This window comes from Chelonoidis abingdonii, chromosome 1 (genome assembly GCF_003597395.2).
Source record: "Chelonoidis abingdonii isolate Lonesome George chromosome 1, CheloAbing_2.0, whole genome shotgun sequence".
NCBI classification, from domain to species: Eukaryota; Metazoa; Chordata; order Testudines; family Testudinidae; genus Chelonoidis; species Chelonoidis abingdonii.
Window position 1 is genome coordinate 346,133,933 of NC_133769.1, and position 20,982 is coordinate 346,154,914.

The following is a 20,982-nucleotide window of genomic DNA, read 5'->3' on the forward strand; positions in this document are numbered from 1 at the left end:
CTTACAAAGAACCAAACAGCCTATCTTTCATTTGTTTATATGTCACAATTATTGTTCACTAAAGATTTTGTCTTCATGAAGATGTGCTAGGCTGTAAACTATTTTCTAGGATGCAAAATTTGTGAGATTAAGAATTTTGAAATCTCCGCTACTGATGTATAGTGCATAACTGCCTGAAATTATATTGGGAAGGCTACAAGATCTTTCCATTCATCATAATACTGGTGTAAGAGCAACCTAGTGATATCCTTGGTTTCTAATTAGCGGGATTATTGATGAGCTGGTTAGCAGATAGCTGTCTCTGCTATTAATATCTAGGGAAAATTCTTATGGTCTAAACTTCTGTTATTTCATCAATTTGAGATTGAAATAGAGTTCATTGTTTGTATTTAGAGCTGGTCAGGAACTGGAGTTTTACTTCATGGAAAGTTCTGACACTTCTAAATTTTTTCATTTCCAATTCCAAATTAAATACTGAAATTTCCTGTAAAACAAAAATTCCCAGATTTTGTTTTTGGCCTGGGACCATTAAAATATTTCATTTTGTCTTTGATACTTCTTATGCTAAATGTACACATAATCATTGTATAAATATAAACATATTTAATGTGTAGACATTGAATCAAAACACAGTCAAAACAAAATGGTTTGACTTTTTTCCATAGAAAACTTTTGTCAAAATCAACATATCCCCTCAAGTTTAGATTGAGAAAACTCTACTTTTTTTTAAGACAGAAAACATCTCAGGCTAAAATTATTTGACTAGTTCTCCTTGTAATTTGTCTCCAGATACTTTTGCACAGCCTAATACATATTGCCAGATCCCTGATATTGGCAAACTGAGAATTCAGATTTTTTGTAGCTTCTGCCATGTTATGTGGGAGGAAGACTCCAAAGAAACATAGGAAATACTTAGTTTAACGTGAAGCCATTTTGAGGTCTTACAAACTAGAGTTTTAGTATTTTTATTTCTCAATTTGTCTGTAGTTGAAAATCTTTTGAAGCAGGACGGATATTAGTTAGGTAACTAAGCACTTAATGGCAACTAAAATACAGCTGTTAATCCTATATTGCAAAAGGTTTTTGGAGAGTGGAGAGCTTTTCAGATGTTGTTGTTTTTTTTTTCTATTTGAAACTCATTCTTAATAGAGTTGCTAGCTTCCGTGTAGTTTCTGGGTCCCTTTGCTGGGACTTGGTAACTCACTTTAGCTTGGTAAATTGATCAGCCTGCCAGGATTCTGCTCCAATAGTTTTATTTCTGTAGGGTAAGCTGCTTTCACTAGGTGTGTTTCAATGGAAGATGCAACATTCATGAACACGTTTATATGTACAGTTAATCCAAAGTTTGTTGTAATCCAAGGTTTGTATATACATACGTGTGCTGTGTCTGGAGTCACATGGTTTAGCATTTAGTTTTAATGTACTTTATACAACTTAACCAGTGTGACATGTGGTCACAATTTTTTAAGGGGAGCATGTAGAGCCTGCTATCTGAAAAATGATGGATCTTCAAAGCTAGTTTATAGTAGAGATGCTGCCCTACCTTTCATAGGGTATTACACCAGCCAGTTGGTTCTCAGGAGTGTATTGCAATTTTCGCTTGTCTCTCCAGGGCTCCATAAAAGTATTGACGCTATCCAAGACTCTAAAAACTTACCACTCATCTTGAGAGAGTTCAAATTGGAGTTTTCCTTCTCCTGTCATGGCAAAAGGACCACTGAGGAGCCTGGTTATAAGGCACCAGGTACTCAGCTTTCACATCCTCAGTCCCTGTTTGGAACACCTCTGCCATGAGAGAGCAAGTGTCAGGATTGTGGTTGTCACCTAGGTGGTATTACTCTGACCATTTGGAGCACTTTTTATAGGGACTATGCTCATCCTCTGACCCATGGCAATCCTTTAGGAGGCATTAGCCTACTTGCCAATAGAAGCTTGAATTATCACTAATCCTCTGACCCTGGAGAGCTACCCCATTCCAGTTATCCCTTCTGAAATGAAGATTATCCCAAAATTAGGATTTTAAAATAACTTCAAAACAGAACAAATCAAATACAATTCTAACTGTGGAATTAGTAGTTATTTTAGGAAACATGTTTGTTTTCATTATCAAAAATTTCCATACTTAGAGAACTGAGCACCAAAATACCCTTAAGTTAAATACGTATGAAAATACCATAAAAACAACTTGCATGTGCCCATATCCCATTAAACAAATAAAGTATTTACCCCTTCTGTTTTCCACAGGATTAACAAATTTTGGTTGATAAGTTTACACCCAGTAAATTGCAGTAAACTATCTTCCTGCAACTGGCTTTCACGTGAATAGCTCAGATTATTTCAGAAGGGGTGACAGCATTTCCTCAGCTATTGACACGTCTCTACCAAAGTAATGAACATAACTCCCATGTAATCCCTAAATCATCAAACTCTTGTTTTAACTTTTCCTGAATAATTTGCCCTGACATTATTTCCGATCCTCTGAAAAATCAGTGTAGGTGGGATTTTTTTTTCTTGAAATGTAACAATAATATGAACCTTTATTGTTTTTACTTCCCTATGCTGCAGTCTGTTGCAAAGACTAGTGTTTAAACTAATCTCAAAATGGTGCAATATTCATTTACAAAATTAGTGTATTTCTCAAACACCTCTCTGATGGTATTGTTGAGTGCATCTGAAACTTGATTGTGAGGTGAACAAAATATTTTGAGCGCAAAACTGGTACTGGTGCAGATGGTCAGTTTCTTAAAAGCAACCACTAATAATGGGTAATTGCTGATTTCAAAAGATATGTAATCATGTACCTGTTAGGATAAGAACTAATGCTTTTGGAATGAAAATAGTTGAATGGATATGAGCCATTTGATAAACAATAACATTCAGGGGATGCACAAGTCTTAGGACAAGGTATTTATGCTGCTGTTAGAAAGCGTCTTTTCTCATTTTACTTGAGGTAGAAGGAATAATGCAGATCTGTAGACCAAAGACTGACTGACTGACTTATTTTTCTCCCAGTGTTCAAACTTGGTTGGCATCTAGCAATGAAACTTGTCTACACATTTTGATGTAGAGCATCTGTTTCATTTCAGAACTTCATGGTGGTTTGCAAGGCATACAATAGTTCCTAGTTAAGCAGTCGCATACAAATCTTCATCACCTTGCGTATATGAACTGATTTAACAGGCTAAAACTGTTTTCTCAAAGTTAGTGATTTAGGGGGGCTATTAGTTGACTGTTATTGAACCAATAAATCAAAACTCATTCATGCATATGAAGATTAAGCTGCTAGTGAATTTGTCAATGGGATGTGCTGTTGTAACGTGCATACAGAATCCCAGGCATTTTATTGACACTGATAGTAATAGGAGTGCAGAAAGTTACAGGAGTGGATGATGACCATGTAGTTCATTCATCTCTTACTGTGTTAGCATTTGATTGTACCCATCTTGGACTTGATCCAGCTCCTATTAAAATCAGTGGAAAGACTACCATGTAATTCAGTGGAAGCTGGAGTGGAGGCATAGTTTTTCTAGTACAAGTTCTTAAATCACTCTAGTTGCTGTATGTGTGGGTAGTAGCTTTTTTCCTAAGAATACTTGCCACTTCCAGAGCATTTCTGATTTTCAAAGCCCTTAGCAAACATTATATATTTAAATTCAGTGTTGAGGGAAAAGGAGTTCAGAACAATCTCCCATGTGGAGGCTGCTAGGGGCAGTGTGCTGGGAGAGAAGCTGAACCCTGTTTAGGGGGCGGGGCTTACCTGCTTAGGGGTCCTATAAAAGTAACCAGCCAGCCAGTCAGGCAGCGGCATAGGCAGCTGCAGCGGCACAGCAGCCAGCAAACAGAGCTGTAAACAGGGCAGTTTCAGAGGGAGTTTACAGGGGGAGGTTGTGGGGGAGACTAAGAGACCTAGGCAGAGGAACTGACAGGCTAGTTAAGGGAGTGGGTGGTAGTCTGCCAGTGTTCTGGTGCCTTTTGGGCGTTTGTTTTGTTTTGTGTTTCTTGGACTACCAGGTTTTAGGTGGGAAGGCTATGACTGATACAGAGGCAGCAGTGAAAGACACAATGAGGATGACTGGATGTGGAAGCTACGGCATATACATGATCCTGGAGGGGGGACCTGAAAAGAGTTTTGTCTGCATGAAGTGCCGCCTGATAGTGCTGATGGAAGAAAAGATCCGAGGACTGGAGATGCAGGTGGAAACTCTGGTCGAGTTTAGAAGGGGGTTCGAGCAGATGGTGGAGCAAAGACATGAGGAGGCTGAAGGGATAAGCTCAGACTTGCAGTGGAAGCAGACCAAAGAATTCTGAGGAGACTGCTGGGTGAGGAAAGTGGACGGTGGAAGCATGTGACTAAGAGAAACCAGGCAGAGGAAAAGACGGGCCAGTGAAGGAGAAATAGAGCTCAGGAACAGGTTTGCAGAGTTGGAAAATGAAGAAGGGGCACAGCAGGTGGTCGCTGAAGGAGAGAGGGCAAGGAAAAAGAGAAGAGCTGCTAGTCCTACAGGAAGAGGGGAGAGTCAATGGAGACAACACCAAATATGAGCCCAGGAGGATTGCAAGGCAAGTGAATAGGAATCGAGAGGACTTGCAGCCAGTGGGCAGGGGATAGACCGGAGAATCACACTGTCACCAGGAAAAGGCAGGTCTACGTGATGGGGACTCCTTACTGAGAAGAATAGACAGGCCTGTAACTAGAGCTGATCCAGAGAACAGAAGGGTGTGCTGTCTGCCGGTGCTAAGATATGGGATGTGGACCTGAGGCTGAAAAGGATCCTAACGGGAGCGGGAAAGAATCCATTGATTGTCCTTCATGTGGGAACGAATGATACGGCTAGATTCTCGCTGGAACGTATCAAGGGAGACTATGCCAGACTGGGGAAGACGCTTAAGGAAATCGAGGCTCAGGTGATCTTCAGTGGGATTCTGCCTGGTTCCTAGAGAAGGGCAACAAAGGTGTGACAAGATTATGGCGATCAACAGATGGCTCAGGCAGTGGTGCTATAAGGAGGGCTTTGGGATGTACGGCCACTGGGAAGCATTTATGGACAGAGACTGTTCTCTCGGGATGGACTTCACCTGAGTAAGGAGGGAAATAGACTTCTAGGATGGAGGCTCGCCCAACTGATTAAGAGAGCTTTAAACTAGGAATTTGGGGGAGATGGTTGGGAGATGTCCAGGTATCTCCACGCCGGAATTTAACCTTGAGAGGGAAAAACAAAGTAAGAGGGGATACAGCCGTGGACAGAAGAATTGACATAAGGAGGAAGGGTAGTGTAGATACCAGTCTAACAGGTGATGCTGGTGGTAGAATGTCTGTGCCTAACTGGGTAAAGAATGTCAGTGAAGCCAAACGGCAAAAATTAAGATGTCTGTACACTAATGCGAGGAGCCTAGGTAACAAAATGGAGGAACTAGAGCTACTGGTGCAGGAAGTGAAACCGGATATTATAGGGATAACAGACAGAAACATGGTGGAATAGTAGTCATGACTGGAGTACAGGTATTGAAGGCTATGTGCTGTTTAGGAAAGACAGAAATAAAGGCAAAGGTGGTGGAGTAGCATTGTATATCAATGATGAGGTTAACTGTAAAGAAATAAGAAGTGATGGAATGGATAAGACAGAGTCTGTCTGGGCAAAAATCACACTGGGAAAGAAAGCTACTAGAGCCTCCCCTGAGATAGTGCTTGGGGTGTGCTACAGACCGCCGGGATCTGATTTGGATATGGATAGAGACCTCTTTAATGTTTTTAATGAAGTAAACACTAATGGGAATTGTGTGATCATGGGAGACTTTAACTTCCCAGATATAGACTGGAGGACAAGTGCTAGTAAGAATAATAGGGCTCAGATTTTTCTGGATGTGATAGCTGATGGATTTTTCACCAAGTAGTTGAAGAACCAACAAGAGGGGATGCCATTTTAGATTTGGTTTTGGTGAGTAGTGAGGACCTCATAGAAGAAATGGTTGTAGGGGACAACCTTGGTTCGAGTGATCATGAGCTAATTCAGTTCAAACTAGATGGAAGGATAAACAAAAATAGATCTGGGACTAGGGTTTTTGACTTCAAAAGGGCTAACTTTAAAGAATTAAGGAAATTAGTTAGGGAAGTGGATTGGACTGAAGAACTTGTGGATCTAAAGCGGAGGAGGCCTGGAATTACTTTAAGTCGAAGCTGCAGAAACTATCAGAAGCCTGCATCCCAAGAAAGGGGAAAAAACCATAGGCAGGAGTTGTAGACCAAGCTGGATGAGCAAGCATCTCAGAGAGGTGATTAAGAAAAAGCAGAAAGCCTACAAGGAGTGGAAGATGGGTGGGATTAGCAAGGAAAGCTACCTTAGTGAGGTCAGAACATGTAGGGATAAAGTGAGAAAGGCTAAAAGCCATGTAGAGTTGGACCTTGCAAAGGGAATTAAAACCAATAGTAAAAGGTTCTATAGCCATATAAATAAGAAGAAAACAAAGAAAAGAAGTGGGACCGTAAACACTGAGGATGGAATGGAGGTTAAGGATAACCTAGGCATGGCCCAATATCTAAATAAATACTTTGCCCTCAGTCTTTAATAAGGCTAATGAGGAGCTTAGGGATAATGGAAGGATGACAAATGGGAATGAGGATATGGAGGTAGATATTACCACATCTGAGGTAGAAGCCAAACTTGAACAGCTTAATGGGACAAAATCGGAGGGCCCAGATAATCTTCATCCAAGAATATTAAAGGAACTGGCACATGAAATTGCAAGCCCATTAGCAAGAATTTTTAATGAATCGGTAAACTCAGGGGTTGTACCGTACGACTGGAGAATTGCTAACATAGTTCCTATCTTTAAGAAAGGGAAAAAAAGTGATCCGAGTAACTATAGGCCTGTTAGTTTGACATCTGTAGTATGTAAGGTCTTGGAAAAAATTTTGAAGGAGAAAGTAGTTAAGGACATTGAGGTCAATGGTAATTGGGACAAATTACAACATGGTTTTACAAAAGGTAGATCGTGCCAAACCAACCTGATCTCCTTCTTTGAGAAGGTGACAGATTATTTAGACAAAGGAAATGCAGTAGATCTAATTTACCTCGATTTCAGTAAGGCATTTGACACGGTTCCACATGGGGAATTATTAGTTAAATTGGAAAAGATGGGGATCAATATGAAAATTGAAGGTGGATAAGGAACTGGTTAAAGGGGAGACTACAACGGGTCGTACTGAAGGGTGAACTGTCAGGCTGGAAGGAGGTTACTAGTGGAGTTCCTCAAGGATCAGTTTTGGGACCAATCTTATTTAACCTTTTATTACTGACCTGGCACAAAAGCGGGAATGTGCTAATAAAGTTTGCGGATGACACAAAGCTGGAGGTATTGCTAACACAGAGAAGGACCGGGATATCATACAGGAAGATCTGGATGACCTTGTAAACTGGAGTAATAGTAATAGGATGAAATTTAATAGTGAAAAGTGCAAGGTCATGCATTTAGGGATTAATAATAAGAATTTTAGTTATAAATTGGGGACACACATCAGTTGGAAGCAACAGAGGAGGAGAAGGACCTTGGAGTATTGGTTGATCACAGGATGACTATGAGCCGCCAATGTGATATGGCCGTTAAAAAAGCTAATGCAGTTTTAGGATGCATCAGGCGAGGTATTTCCAGCAAAGATAAGGAGGTGTTAGTACCGTTATATAAGGCACTGGTGAGACCTCATCTGGAATACTGTGTGCAGTTCTGGTCTCCCATGTTTAAGAAGGATGAATTCAAACTGGAACAGGTTCAGAGACGGGCTACTAGGATGATCCGAGGAATGGAAAACCTGGCTTAACTGGTCTTGCTATTCTTGCAGTCGAACAAGACACGACTTTGTCTTTGTCATACGATGACATTATTACTGATTTTGCAGCCAAAAAAGTCAGAAAGATTGCTTTTAATTAAAAACAAATCTTTGTTTCAATACCTCTTCATATAAATTTCCAATAAAATTTTGATAAATTAAAAAAAATATATTATTTGCATCATTCTGTCATATCAGAATTTTTTCTATAGTGCTGCTTCTTTAGTGCTAGTCCATCAGCATTACAGTGTGCTTAATTAAGTTAAACTGGTTTTAATAACATGAATGTGGCAAGTTTTCCAATACTGTAAGCTTATGTTTGTGTTGCTAAGAGCAGATCAGGCACAGGGGCACCAGTTTAATAATCTCGCCTAGGGCACCATAAATCCTAGGGCCGGCCCTGATCTGAGTTACTGCAGAGAATTCTTTCCTGAGTGCTGGCTGGTGAGTCTTGCCCGCATGCTCAGGGTTTAGCTGATCACCATATTTGGGGTTGGGAAGGAATTTTCCTCCGGGGCAGATTGGCAGAGGCCCTGGAGGTTGTTCGCCTTCCTCTGTAGCATGGGTCACTTGCTGGTGGATTCTCTGCAGCTTGAGTTCTTCCAACCACAATTTGAAGACTTCAATAACTCAGTTAGGGGTTTGTTATAGAAGTGGATGGGTAGGATTCTGTGGCCTGCTTTGTGCAGGAGGTCAGACTAGGTGATCATATTGGTCCCTTCAGACCCTAAAGTCTATGAGTCTATGTGCAGCTGTGTCAGTCTTATGTCTAGTATCGTGCAAGAATTTCCATTGAGTTCAGTATATCTCTCTATTCTGGCAGTTTGGTTGCTCTGAAGTATTGTGTCAAAAGTTTGAGCACTATTGCCACATGTTCTTGTATGTAAAGTAGTCAAGTAGAGTTCTGAGTTTGGGTTTTTCTTTTTATTTTAAATGTCCTGTCATTGGCCAAACTTTGTGCAGTCTATTAGCGGGCAATGTAAAGGACTGCTAAATCAATCCAACTGATATGGCATGTTAGCCTCATCTGTTAACGAGTTGTAAAACATGCAGACAGTCTTTTAAAGATAACTAAGTCAAGGCCTTCAGCATCTAATCTTGTAAGATAAAGTAAGTTAATATGTTATCCTTGCTAATTCTAATAAAAACATGTGACGTTCCTTTGCAGGAAAAAAGAATCCGAGTCTCTCAGCCATTAACAAGAGGACCAAGTGCCTTTATACCAGAGAAAGAAGTAAGTTTGCAAACTAAAACTACTCCTGCATAAGTAGTAACTGCATAACAAAAATATTCAGGGCCAGATTCAGGCATTCTACATCGATTGGGCAGCACCTTAGTCCATGGGGAGTCGCACTGAGAGTCCGGTGCAGTTATTTGTGGACTAAAGGACCATTTAGTTTGAGCATCAGAATCTGGCCCTCAGTGAGTAAAAGTCAGTTTGCTTCTTATCTTCAGGTAGCACCCATTGAGTTGTAGACTAACCTCTGTCTTCAGATGCAGACACGCAACACCCATTAAATCTGCAGGACCTGCAAACGCATTGTAAGCTTTTTAGGAGAAGGACTCGTTTTTTATTTATGCAGTGCCTAGCACAGTGGGGCCATGCCTTGCTGTAGTCATTAGGCAGTACTGCAGTATAAATGTTTAGTAATCTGAGCAGGATCTGACTTTCAGTTTTCACAAAAGTGAAAATGTGATTAATTTTGTAGAACACAGCTATGTCCGTAATAAAATGTATAGTTGCAAAGGTGCTGAGTGAGTAATTTAAATGTTTAAGCCTTGATTGCAGATTGCTGCAGTATACATAAAGCTTACTACAGTATCTGTAAAACTTGCATGCATAGTTCTCTGTCTAGGAGTCAAGTCTTTACAGGAAAGCAAACTGGAAGCAAGTCCTGCTTCTTTTTTTCTTAAAAGAGCTAGTAGCTGTTAAAGCCAGGCAAAGGATGTAAAAGTTAAAACAAAATAAAGGAAAGGCAGGGCTGTAGTGTTTCTTGGAATAGCTCTCCAGTCCTAGGCAGAAGGAAAAGAAATTGCAGGATCCCCACCCATTGCTCAGGATGATACAAGTATTGATTATTCACAAAATCCTGTCTGTGGGGATTAGAGAAGAATATTGGAATGAGCCCGGATTGATTTTTATCAGGGAAAGATGTATGTGTATTAACTGTTTTGAGCCTTTTAGAGCCTTTTAAAGGTATTGTGTACATTTTAAATCTATAAACCCTACATCATTTGATGATATGGTTCCTGAGATAATGCTCTTCCTAAGCAATATTGCCACAGTTAAAATCAGCAAAGGCTCTTCAAAAGGGAGAGTGCTTCTGACTTGTGAAGGGTCCTCGGCTCTGGAACTTGCTCCCCATCCTGTAGTCTGCCAGAACTCAGATTTGTTAATTTCTAGGCACACTGCAACATCCGTCTTTTTAGTGGACATTTGGTTTATAGGAGTCTGAGCTGAATGTCCATCAGGTTAGGGTCTTTGGTGGTCCACAGTGGGATATAGTTGGTTAGTTTTGCTGTTGTGGAACAGTCCAATAATCAAATGAACTATACTGCAACTTTAACATTTTGTACTGAATGTTCCCGGTAACGTGAGCCACCTAGGCTTGGGATAGGCAATGGATAATAAATCACAGAATTCTATTCTTTTACTTATTAGTGTAGCCTGCTGGATTAAGTAAGTGGGAATATGCCTTCCATTTTAGGGGTCATTTCTAGTAGCTATGTTTAGGAATCATGTCTAGTAGTGTATGCCAAAATATGAATTTCCAGGGCTATAATATATTAGACCCATGAGCAATAAGGAGGATTATAAAGACTAAATCTCATGAAATCCTGCTCAAATATTTGAATCTCAAAAAACAAAAAAGAAATCTTTAAACATGCACTGGAAATGGAGGGGTAGGGGAAGAAGCAAACAAAGATACAGGTTAAATTGCGGCTTGCACAGAAAAGATTAAGGCAACCAGACTGAGCTACTGCTAGCCAAAGTTGCAAAGGGGAGTGAAAAGGCTTCCACTAATCTCTCATAGGGATCTGAGAAACTGATCTTAAAAGCAAGCCTGTAATGACAACAATGAAGTTTGGACAGCTGGAAAACATGGAAAACGCCATAAATATAGATAAAAAGCAGAAAGTGAATATTTTGAATCTGAATTATCTAGGTTTTAAGAGAATTCTCTGAGCTTACTGTGTCAGTTAAAGTCTGGCATGATGGGAAGGGTCCTGGTAGACCATATAAAAGAAGTTAGGGTATGTCTAAAATGTACAGCGGCACTGGTGTAACTCTTCAGTGTAGACACTACTAACCTCTCCTGTCAGCTAGATAATCCACTTCCCTGAGAGGCAGTAGCTAGGTCAGTGGAAGAATTCTTCTGTTGACCTACCAGTGTCTACACCAGGGTTAGGTCAATATAGCTATGCGGCTATACCATTGTAAATTCCTAGTGTAGAACAGGTCTTAGTCTTCAGAAAGGAGTATAATTCTGCAATTACTACCCCATAAGCTTGGCTTCTATTGCTAAGGAAATAGTGGAACAAATATTCAAACAAATCACTAAACTTCTGGATGAAATTAGAACGATAAATAATAAGCAGTGTTATAAAGACTAAAATTGCTAGGCTGGCTTGACTTTGTTTTTGTGATAGCTATCAATATATTGAATGAATGGATACACTTGATATAATTGTATCAACATGTTTCATTAAATTACATCTCAAAGCTTGAGAAATTAAATAAAACGGACTTTGGTAAGAGCGGTCTGGAATAGATTGAAAACAGAAGGAGTGAAGAAAAAGGTAATGACAAGCATGCATCAGAAGGTGTAAAGGTACTATAAAAATCTGAAAGGACATTTTATTGAATCCACAGATGTTACTAATTTGCAAAGTAGTACAGATAACCTGTTACTTGTTGAACTAGATACAGTCAAAAAATACAAAGTCAGCCTGGAAAATGCAAGTTGATACATCTAGGGGGAAATTACCCCAACCACTTATTGTGGAGATAATCCAGGGAAGCAGTAATGCTCAAACAGAGTGTAGTTCTGTAGCTGACTACACAAGGCACAACAATAAAAGACAAGTCCTCTCTCTCTACAGAAAAATGTAACTGCACCTGAAATCAGTTTTCTGATTGGAGTACTTCCTTACGAGAAAGATGCTGACAAACTGTAGGAAGTGTAGAGAAAACTGGCAAAGATGATCAGAACTGGAGGAAGAAACATACAAGGAAAGATTGAGACCAATATGGATAGTTTTCCTAAGAGACTATTACCTGGGATATACTTCTATAAATAGTTGAAGTGGTGTAATCACCAAGGAGTGAGAGGAATTATTTGAGTGGAGTATAGGGGTATAACTTTATCCTGTTAGTTCTTGTTAAGAACAGATTTAGTCCTGATCCCTGACTTAAAACTTAGGTCAACCTACTAACATTGCTCAGGGGTTTGAAAAATTCACATGCATAATTAAGCTCATTAAGTGTAGACAGCACTGCGTTGACAGAAGCATTCTTCTGCTATCTATCTGCCCATCTGCTTCTGCCCCTTGGAGAGGTGGAATTTCCTACAGCTTTGGAAGAGCTTTTTTTCCATCGCTTCCGGCTAAGAGAGGCGAAAACATTACCTAGTGTCTACCCTACAGCATTGCAGCTCTGCCACTGTAGCATTTCTATGTAGACAGTCTGAAAAGCAACAGAAAGTTTCTAATGGTCAGAACAGCCTCCCAGGAAGAATGGTGGAAGGCCCTGTTGCTTGATACGAAGCACAAAAAAGTGTTGCAGGGAACAGTTCTTCATGGAAAGGTGTTGGGACTAGTTAACTAGATGACTGAAAAGACTCTCTTCCACTTCTGCCTTCTGATTCTACAAGCTAAAACAAGGAAATCTTGAGGGAAAAAGAGAAGGTGCAGTAACTTGCTTATATTGAGATGTGTGTATATTTTATTCCTTAAGAATAAAACTTGATTTGTCAAGAAACATTTTTCTCTTTGCCAGTTCAAGATTCTTGTTTTAGTTTGTGAGATAGTCACGGAATCAAAAATTGAACAACAACTGAGCTATGTTCAACAGTTGCAGGGATTTTATCTTTTAATTCCTAGTAAACCAGTTGGAGTGGAAAAGAAGGTCATGGTATTTGTAATGATAAACTAGCTACCTAATGTTCTGTTATAGGGAGTTAAAGAATAACTCCTGGTATTCTAGTCCCTTTCTTGCAACTTTTTTTTTTCCCACAGATGAACATGTTTAGAATGGTGATTCTTTGGTGATAAAACATTGGCTAATAGCTGCTAATGTTTTTTGTTAAGGCTTGCATTTCAAGAGCTACCATTCTACCACATGATTTCATCTTGTAGCCCAAGGTCAGGGTTGGCTAGAACGGTTAGTAAAGAACGGTTTAAAAAAAGCATTAAATTCCTGTATTTAAATAATGTTGTGAGCTTTTTAAAAAACTTGCATTTGATCTCTTCAATTATAGAGACATAAAATTGGTAAGCGACAGTCAGACCACTTCTCTGGTTTAGTTACATAACCCAGCTTCTCCCCATATTAACTCTGAAGTAACATTTTGGGGCCAAATTCTCAGCTGGTGTGTCAGCATAGATATGTTGACTTCAGTGAAGCTATGTTGACTTTCACCAGCTGAGAATATGACCTTTTAGAAGGATTTGTGGGAACACTGCCCTCCATTTTTATGGAAACATGTCAAAGTAACATATTGAATGTACCACTTCTTTAGATTTCTTAGTCTTTAATTTTGTTAAGCATTTTCCGTATGTATGTATGCACAAACATCCCAAAGTCCACAGAAGTTGGGATTTGCATGCACAATTTAATTATGTAGGTGTCTGGGGTTACTTGAGGTGGGGGGGATGGTCTATCTTAATTTATCTGTTTTAGATTGTCTACTTTGTTCCTAAGGTTATGCAAGCAAGTGGTTTGAATGAACGTACTAACCTTCTTGTGGAAGAATACTCAACATCTGGTCGCCTGGACAACATCACCCAGGTCATGAGTTTACATACTCAGTACTTGGAGTCTTTCCTCCGCAGCCAGTTCTATATGTTGCGCATGGATGGACCCCTTCCTTTGCCTTATAGGCACTACATTGCTATAATGGCTGCTGCCAGACATCAGTGTTCCTACCTAGTAAATATGCATGTCGATGAGTTTCTGAAGACTGGAGGGATTGCAGAATGGTTGAATGGTTTGGAATATATCCCACAAAGACTGAAAAATTTGAATGAAATAAACAAACTGCTTGCACACCAACCCTGGCTGATCACAAAAGAACATATTCAGGTACCTATCRAAATGTATCTAGATTAGCAGTATAATTTTGTTAATGAAAAGTGCTAAATAATATGCAAATATCTACTTAGGCTTTATATTTTTGCTTTATAATTTCATTATTAAATGAGAAATCTACATATTTAATAGAAATTCTGAAGATATTAGAATATTAAATAATTGTATGACTATTCCTATCAGAAAAAATGTTGGTTTCCCCCTCCCCTCCCCTCCCCAAAGATTGGAATTAACATAAATAATTCTAAGTAGAAAATAGGGCAGCATGTGTGCCTTTATTAGGTTGGAGGTGGTTTGGGATGAAAGAAAAATTATTTTTGGAGCCTGGAAGTCAGAGCCATCCCATCCATATACATTCTCATACACTTTCTGTGTTGGTCTCTAGAGCTCATATATTTACTCTCTCTATTTTGTTCTCATTTCAGAAACTTGTCAAGACTGGAGAAAATAATTGGTCTCTTCCTGAATTGGTACATGCTGTGGTCCTATTGGCACACTATCATGCCTTGGCAAGTTTTGTATTTGGTAGTGGCATTAATCCAGAGAGAGATCCAGATACCTCTAATGGGTTCAGACTTATAGCAGTCAACAAATTCTGTGTCTGTGATCTTGCCAACGACAACATCGAAAATGCATCCCTCACAAGTAGCAACTTTGGGGTTAGTGTTGCAAGAGTATTCTTTTGCTTGCTTCTGTTTTGTATTAGGGTTTTTTCCACTCTTTCCTATTTAAGCCTGAATTTTTTGTTTCTTTTGCATATACTGTTGGAATACTAGGGTTCTGGTGGCATATAAGATTTTAGCTCTGACAGTTTGCAATATATCAGATTCAAAATCACACACAATTCTAATTACAAGCTTCAGTTGCAAAGTGATTTTTAATAGCTGATCTTCTGAATTACTGGGTAGATTAAGGCTTCTTTTTCTTAGAAAGCTGGAAGCCCTAACTTTTAAATAGTATAAATCGCTGTTTGAGCTCCGGAGGCTCATGAAATAGAGGGTGCTGCGATCAAAATGGGAAAAATTTCAACATGGTAATCAGAATTGTGATCTATTTAAAGTCAATGATCTGAAAACAGGCTAATATTTGAAATGCATCTGCAGACGAGACCAAATACTTACTTCCAGGATCAATAAACTTTTTTTTTTCAAACAACTTTTTTTTCCTAAACCAACCAGTAGAAAGAATTTTGATTTCTAGTTAATTATATCCTGTAAATCTTGGTGTTTTGTTACAAATCTAATTTTGAAATGCTTTGAAAATTGTACTACAGGTTGATGTGCTAGGCTATTTTGCGGGGTCGGGGGAGCCGTGGTGCATTTTAATTAGTAGTTCTTAAGTTCACTGCTAACAAAATAAAATAACTTTTTTTCACAAGTAAGAGATTGAAAGGACAGAGAATAACAGATTTAGGTTATCTGACTGATAAATGCAGTAGATTGCAACTGGCCTTTTTTGTCTCTACAGGATGTAGTTCTAATATGCAGTCTCTTCCTTGTAATATTTTTGTCTTTATAGGTAAAAGCAACTAGCTTGGATTAATAAAACTTTAGAATAGAATATTGATTTACTCTCCTAGGTTGGGCTCCTATATTCCTGATGTCATAGACAGTGTTAGTAAGATGGTTGTCAGCAGCAGTAGAACCAGAAACGTCAATTTTAGTATTAAAAACTGTCTTCCAGAATACATGTCAATGTTTATTCAGGGATAAGTGAATTTTTCTGAACCTTCAGAATGTTGCAACATGCATTATGGATACAGTTTTTCCTCTTTCAAACAATGTCTGCATTTCTCAATTACCCTCCTGCAATAAAACAGTTTGATAGGCTTGAATAGTGCTCCCAGGTGTCGTCAGTAACTACCAGTGTGTAGCTCTGCTCCTGGTCAATGATAACAGTGGGCTGCATGCGTGTTCCCTCTGTGTGCTGTCCCAGCTGTGCACAGATAGCTGACACAGCAAACCCTGAGAGAACCCCCAAAGACCACAGACTCTAGTAAGGTACGAAGGAACCTGAGCCAGGTTTATTGTCAAACAAAGCACGGTAATAGTTTCCTGTAAACTCTACAGGACATAATACAAATATGTACCCCTGGCAATGGACATAGCTCAGTCAGTGGCGGGACACTCCACTGCCCCCTAGGCTGGACAAAGATGCGCACTCCGGGACCTACTTTTATACAGTTACAGGACAGATTACTCATTCTTTACTGACATGTTGAGGTACACCCCCTTTGCTCATCAGGGTGCTGTCTCCCCTTTGATCATGTTTTTCCAGACAGATCTATCTATCATGCTGTCCTGTTTTTAAGATGTACCGGCCTGTTCCTTGTTATGTCTGTGGAGTGTCCTGATGTCATCTTGGTGCAAGTTCCTCTTCTCACCACTTCTGTGAGTGAGGCCTGCGTCTGGCTCACAGCCCAGCTTTCGCTTAGCAATGCCTGGAAGTACTTTGGTTCAGGCTTCAGGCCTCAGCCTGGGCCTCTGACACAAGAGGTTATGTTTCAGGGCCTCATCTTACTACACCAGGTCCGTCCCTTTTCACTGCCTTTCCTTGTAACTTTTTAGGTATGTCTACACTGCAGTGTAAGCCCAGGCTCAAGCCTAACCCCACCTCTTCATCTACACACATCATGCTAACTCAAGGCTAAGACCTGAGGCTGCCATGAACAAGCCTCAATCACACCGGGACTCAGGGTTTGAGCCCTGTTGCTTTGCAGCCTCACTTAACTCTTGTTCTGGGTATCTGCCAGAAGTATCCCACAATCCCATGGGCTAATTTCCTTAATCCTCTCTCTGCCAACAATCTTTAGTTGACCCAATTGAAAATGGAAGCCACCCTCCCCAGCGTACAGCAGCAGCTCAGTGAGTCGGCATTAACCCTTCCATTGTCTTCTAATCATGGAGCAGCAAACACACAATCAGAGAGTCTTCTATGATTGCAATGGAGGCCCAACAGAACAAGCCTTTTGCCTAGCGTTCAGCAAACCTGGAGGAGACAGAAGCCACACCTGAGCCCGGTAAGTTTGAGTCCCATTTAGAGTTTATTATTACAGTAGTGGGAGGGATTTCTACTGTAAGAACCAATGCAAAAGTTATGAGAAGCTCTGGCTACTAGCATGTATCTGCAAATGGCGAATTATATCCCAGTGCCTTGTCATCCCCCCTCCCTTTCTTCTCTCATCCCCCTCCCCCCGCATATGGAGTTCAAAATGGCAACTGGGAATTGCAAACAATAAAACTCTGCTTTTAAAAGTCTTTTTTTTTTTTTTTTTTTTTAACACAGTTGTTTGCTAGGGTCATTCATGTTTTCCTTTAAGTAATAATGGCTTTACGTTTGTGTGGGGGGTGGGGGAGAGAGAGATTTCAAAATCTAGTCCATGTCAGTTAAAGGTGGTCCAGGCAGTATGTGGGTGACAAAATGATTTCTTCCAGGTATGACTGAGGTATGAATTTTTGTCCAGAAATGTACTGTGGATAGCAAGTAGGAAGGCTGTGGAGTTTTGCATGTGGCATAATAGGCTAAGCCATGTGTATGTAAGCTAATGCAGCATTATGTTAATTTCCTCATGGATTCTGACCCAATCCTGGTTGTGGATGGCTGCAGACTCTTTTCCTGAGATAGGAACTCCACATTGATAGTCACGTGGTAGGGAAAGATGTATTTTCCAGGGTCCCCCAGTAGCTGACTAGTCCATTCCACTCATAGATATGCTGTTCAGTCACTATACGTTTTGAATACTTTTCCTGTATACACTGCAGGTTTCACACCAGCAGCTTGGAATAACATGAGCCTTTGCCAATAGAATACCACAAGAACAGTTATGTCCTCCAAAATGTCAAAGGCATGAAAGAAAGAGAATTTTGTTGCGAGGCCACTTTCTGTCTCTCTCCCTCTCCCCCCGCCCCCTCCATCCCAAGCAGTTATTCAGTTTTCGTAAAAAAATAAAAAGCTTATAATTTTAAACTTACAAAAGTGCAGTGACGGGTAACTGACGTTACCCAGGATATATCCAGAGAGATTTCGTGGACTGAAGCATCCCTTTCACAATATATTTTGGTTCAGTTTTGAAATGTAACATTTTATTGCCTTGAGATTCCATAAGAATCAATTGTGCTCCTCCACTGAGCTATATTTAGACAATAACCCTTTGTTTCTTGTACTGTTTCAGCCCTCTTGACCTCTACTGGCTGTTATATATCCAGAGCTTGACCCCTGCTCCAACATACCTGCACAGACCATTCCAAGCAGAAGCATTTCCATGATGAAATTATGGTTCAGGTTCTTTAGAGGGTAGACAAACAGGTCCAGTACCAACAAAGTGATGTAAGACTGGAGCAACAGCATGCTGAGAGGCAGGAGGAAAGGCTTAGGCTTGCCACACTGCTGGAAGAAAGAGTTTCCGCAAGGAGTTTCAGCAGGCACTTTCGTGTAGTTCATGGAACAAGACCAGCAACTAAGGGAAGAGGCCAGAGCTCAATAGTGAACTGTTGCAGAGCCCATCTCCAGCATGCCTGGAAGAGCATCAGCAGCTGCTGCCTCACACACCCCTGCAATGTACCCTCAGACCAGAAGTAGCTTGGGCAACTCAGTGTTGGGGTGGCCCATACGTTTAAGTTCCCTGAGTGACTGGGCAGGGCAACCAAACCCCACGCAGCCTTCATTCGCGAACCCCTCTCCCGTGGCTACCTTCATCCCTGTTCTCTCAGTGCCAAGTCCATGGAAACAAAAGAAGGAAGGAAAAGGAGAATGTTGGACGAGGGGACATGCAGCAGTAGGGCATTTGTGCCATGTTTCCTGCTCTTATTTTTCTTTGGAAATGTTGTTCTGTTACTTTGTTTTGGGGTGTTCTACTGACGGCTGCCCTGCCTAGCATGGATGACTGTTGTACTGTTTTAACACACTTATAAATAAAGCCTTTAATATCATCAAGAATGTTTACTATCATTGCATCACATGATTCAGTCATGATTTGAGATGATGATAAAGCTAAAAACAGTATCAGAAGCAATTACACATTACTAAGGAAGCACTCTTTCTTGTGCATTAGGTACAGTGATTCACAGTGCAGTACCTTTCTTATATGAGCCTATATTGTGATTCACCACCCCGCACAATTCATTATTATTTCATGTCATTCATAAGTTTAATTGCATGGCAATCAAGCCCAGACCCCTTCCCCCTACAAGCACATTTTTACAGGTACTATTCCCCCTCTTCCACTTGGCCATGCGAGTTCATAATATGGGAGCACAAAGTATCCCTGTCTTCTGTTACCTGAGTGCAGCCAACTCCAGCTGTGGTAGGTGCACTTACCTGCTGAGTGTACTGATTCAGCAACCCATCACTATCATAGGCCCATTAAGGGGGGAATGGCTCACTTCTGGCTTCACAAAGATTGTAAACAGCATAGCAAGCCATAGAAATGCAGACAGCACTGATGACACTGGCATCCAGGCAGGTCTGTAGAGATCTCCAATGGGATTTTAATCTGCCAAAACCAAGTTCTACCCATATTATACAACCATTTTGCCCCTGCTGAGTTTAATTAAACCTCCTTTTGCCAGAGGCTCTGAAATCGGGATGGTTTCATAAACCAAGGCAAAAGGTGTTGGTGTGTTTGGCGGGGGGGAGGGGTGAGATGCTGGGTGCCCCAGAATAACAGTGTGGACAGTAACTGTTTAATGCAATGTCATTTGGGGAATAGTGTGCCATCCTGTCCATGAATGTAGACTCTCAAGCAGCAAAAAACTTTCTTCATTAACTCTTCCAATGCAGCCCCTGATGACATTCATAAATCGGCCTCTGTGGTCTGAGGGCCTGCATAACAGTGGAGTAGTACCCTTTGCAGTGTAGGTGCTCATGTGCTCCTTGAGGAGGGCAAACTATTGGCACGTGAGTCCATCAGTGGCCCCAGCACAGTTAGGAAACATTCTCTCAGAGCCAACAGTTACCTCAGGAATATCTTTAATGCCTGCCACTTTGTGGTAAACCACATGCCCGACTGCCTCAGAAAACCCACAGTTGACTTTCCAACACCAAATTGATTGACAACAAACCTATAGCAGTCTTGGGTAGCCAGCTTCCAGACAGTCATGGCAACCTGCTTCTGGATAGCAAGTGTGGTCTCGTATGTGTCTTTACGCAGGTGACTCACAGCAAGCTGCTCCCAAAGCCCCAAAATGTTGCTTTCTTCATTCAAAACTTCTGGACCCACTGCTTGTCATCCCAGGTCTGCATGAGTATATGATCCCACCGATCTGTTTGTGGGCATGCGCCAGTTTATGTAGGGAGCATCAGTGACTGTGCTGATTGTACTGAGCAGCATCTGCCAGTGTGAGTCTGCCAGGTCTGGATACTTCTCCTCTGCTGCCACCTCCTTGCACCATCATGAAATTTGTCAGGTATTTTTGGTAGATCAGAAAAAGCTGCTAGAATGTCCACCAGTGCCTCAAAGAAGCTCTGTCTCTTTCTTGACACAGGAGTGAAAACACAAGCAAGAAGTTCTTCAGAAGGCACATCCACCATGTTGCTGCTCCTGGTAGCTGGGAGCCCACATGTCAAAATGTCTCCCTGTCAGGCTGTGTTGGCAGGCTGTTCAAGCTTCCTTTAATGTGCAGCGTGGGCAATAAAATTTTCTGACAGTGCGTCATAGTCAAAGGGCTAGAGCAGCCATGTTTTGGGAGGGTGCCAGGGACTCTGGGAGATGGTTGGTTTGATTTGGATCAGTGTCCTGCAGTGTGGACATCAGAACCACACTTTTGAGCCCGGGTTAAAAAAAAGTCTTAACATACAATTAAAATCAGTGTAGATGCTCAAGCCCAGGGTTCTCTAACACGGGTCAGCTGAC

The 20,982-nt window shown here is 40.8% G+C and overlaps 1 protein-coding gene across 2 annotated transcripts in view; it reads left to right on the forward strand.

The window, feature by feature from the left end:
* Window positions 1-20,982, forward strand: part of SESN3 (sestrin 3) — an 89,187-nt gene that overhangs the window by 47,780 nt on the left and 20,425 nt on the right. Inside the window, exons 2-4 of one of the 2 annotated variants that reach the window (XM_075061729.1) lie at window positions 8,991-9,056; window positions 13,746-14,126; window positions 14,558-14,791. In XM_075061729.1, the coding sequence (XP_074917830.1) occupies window positions 8,991-9,056; window positions 13,746-14,126; window positions 14,558-14,791 (681 nt within the window). Of the gene's footprint in view, window positions 1-8,990; window positions 9,057-13,724; window positions 14,127-14,557; window positions 14,792-20,982 lie in introns of both variants that reach the window. The other variant, XM_075061728.1, reaches the window with a different exon arrangement.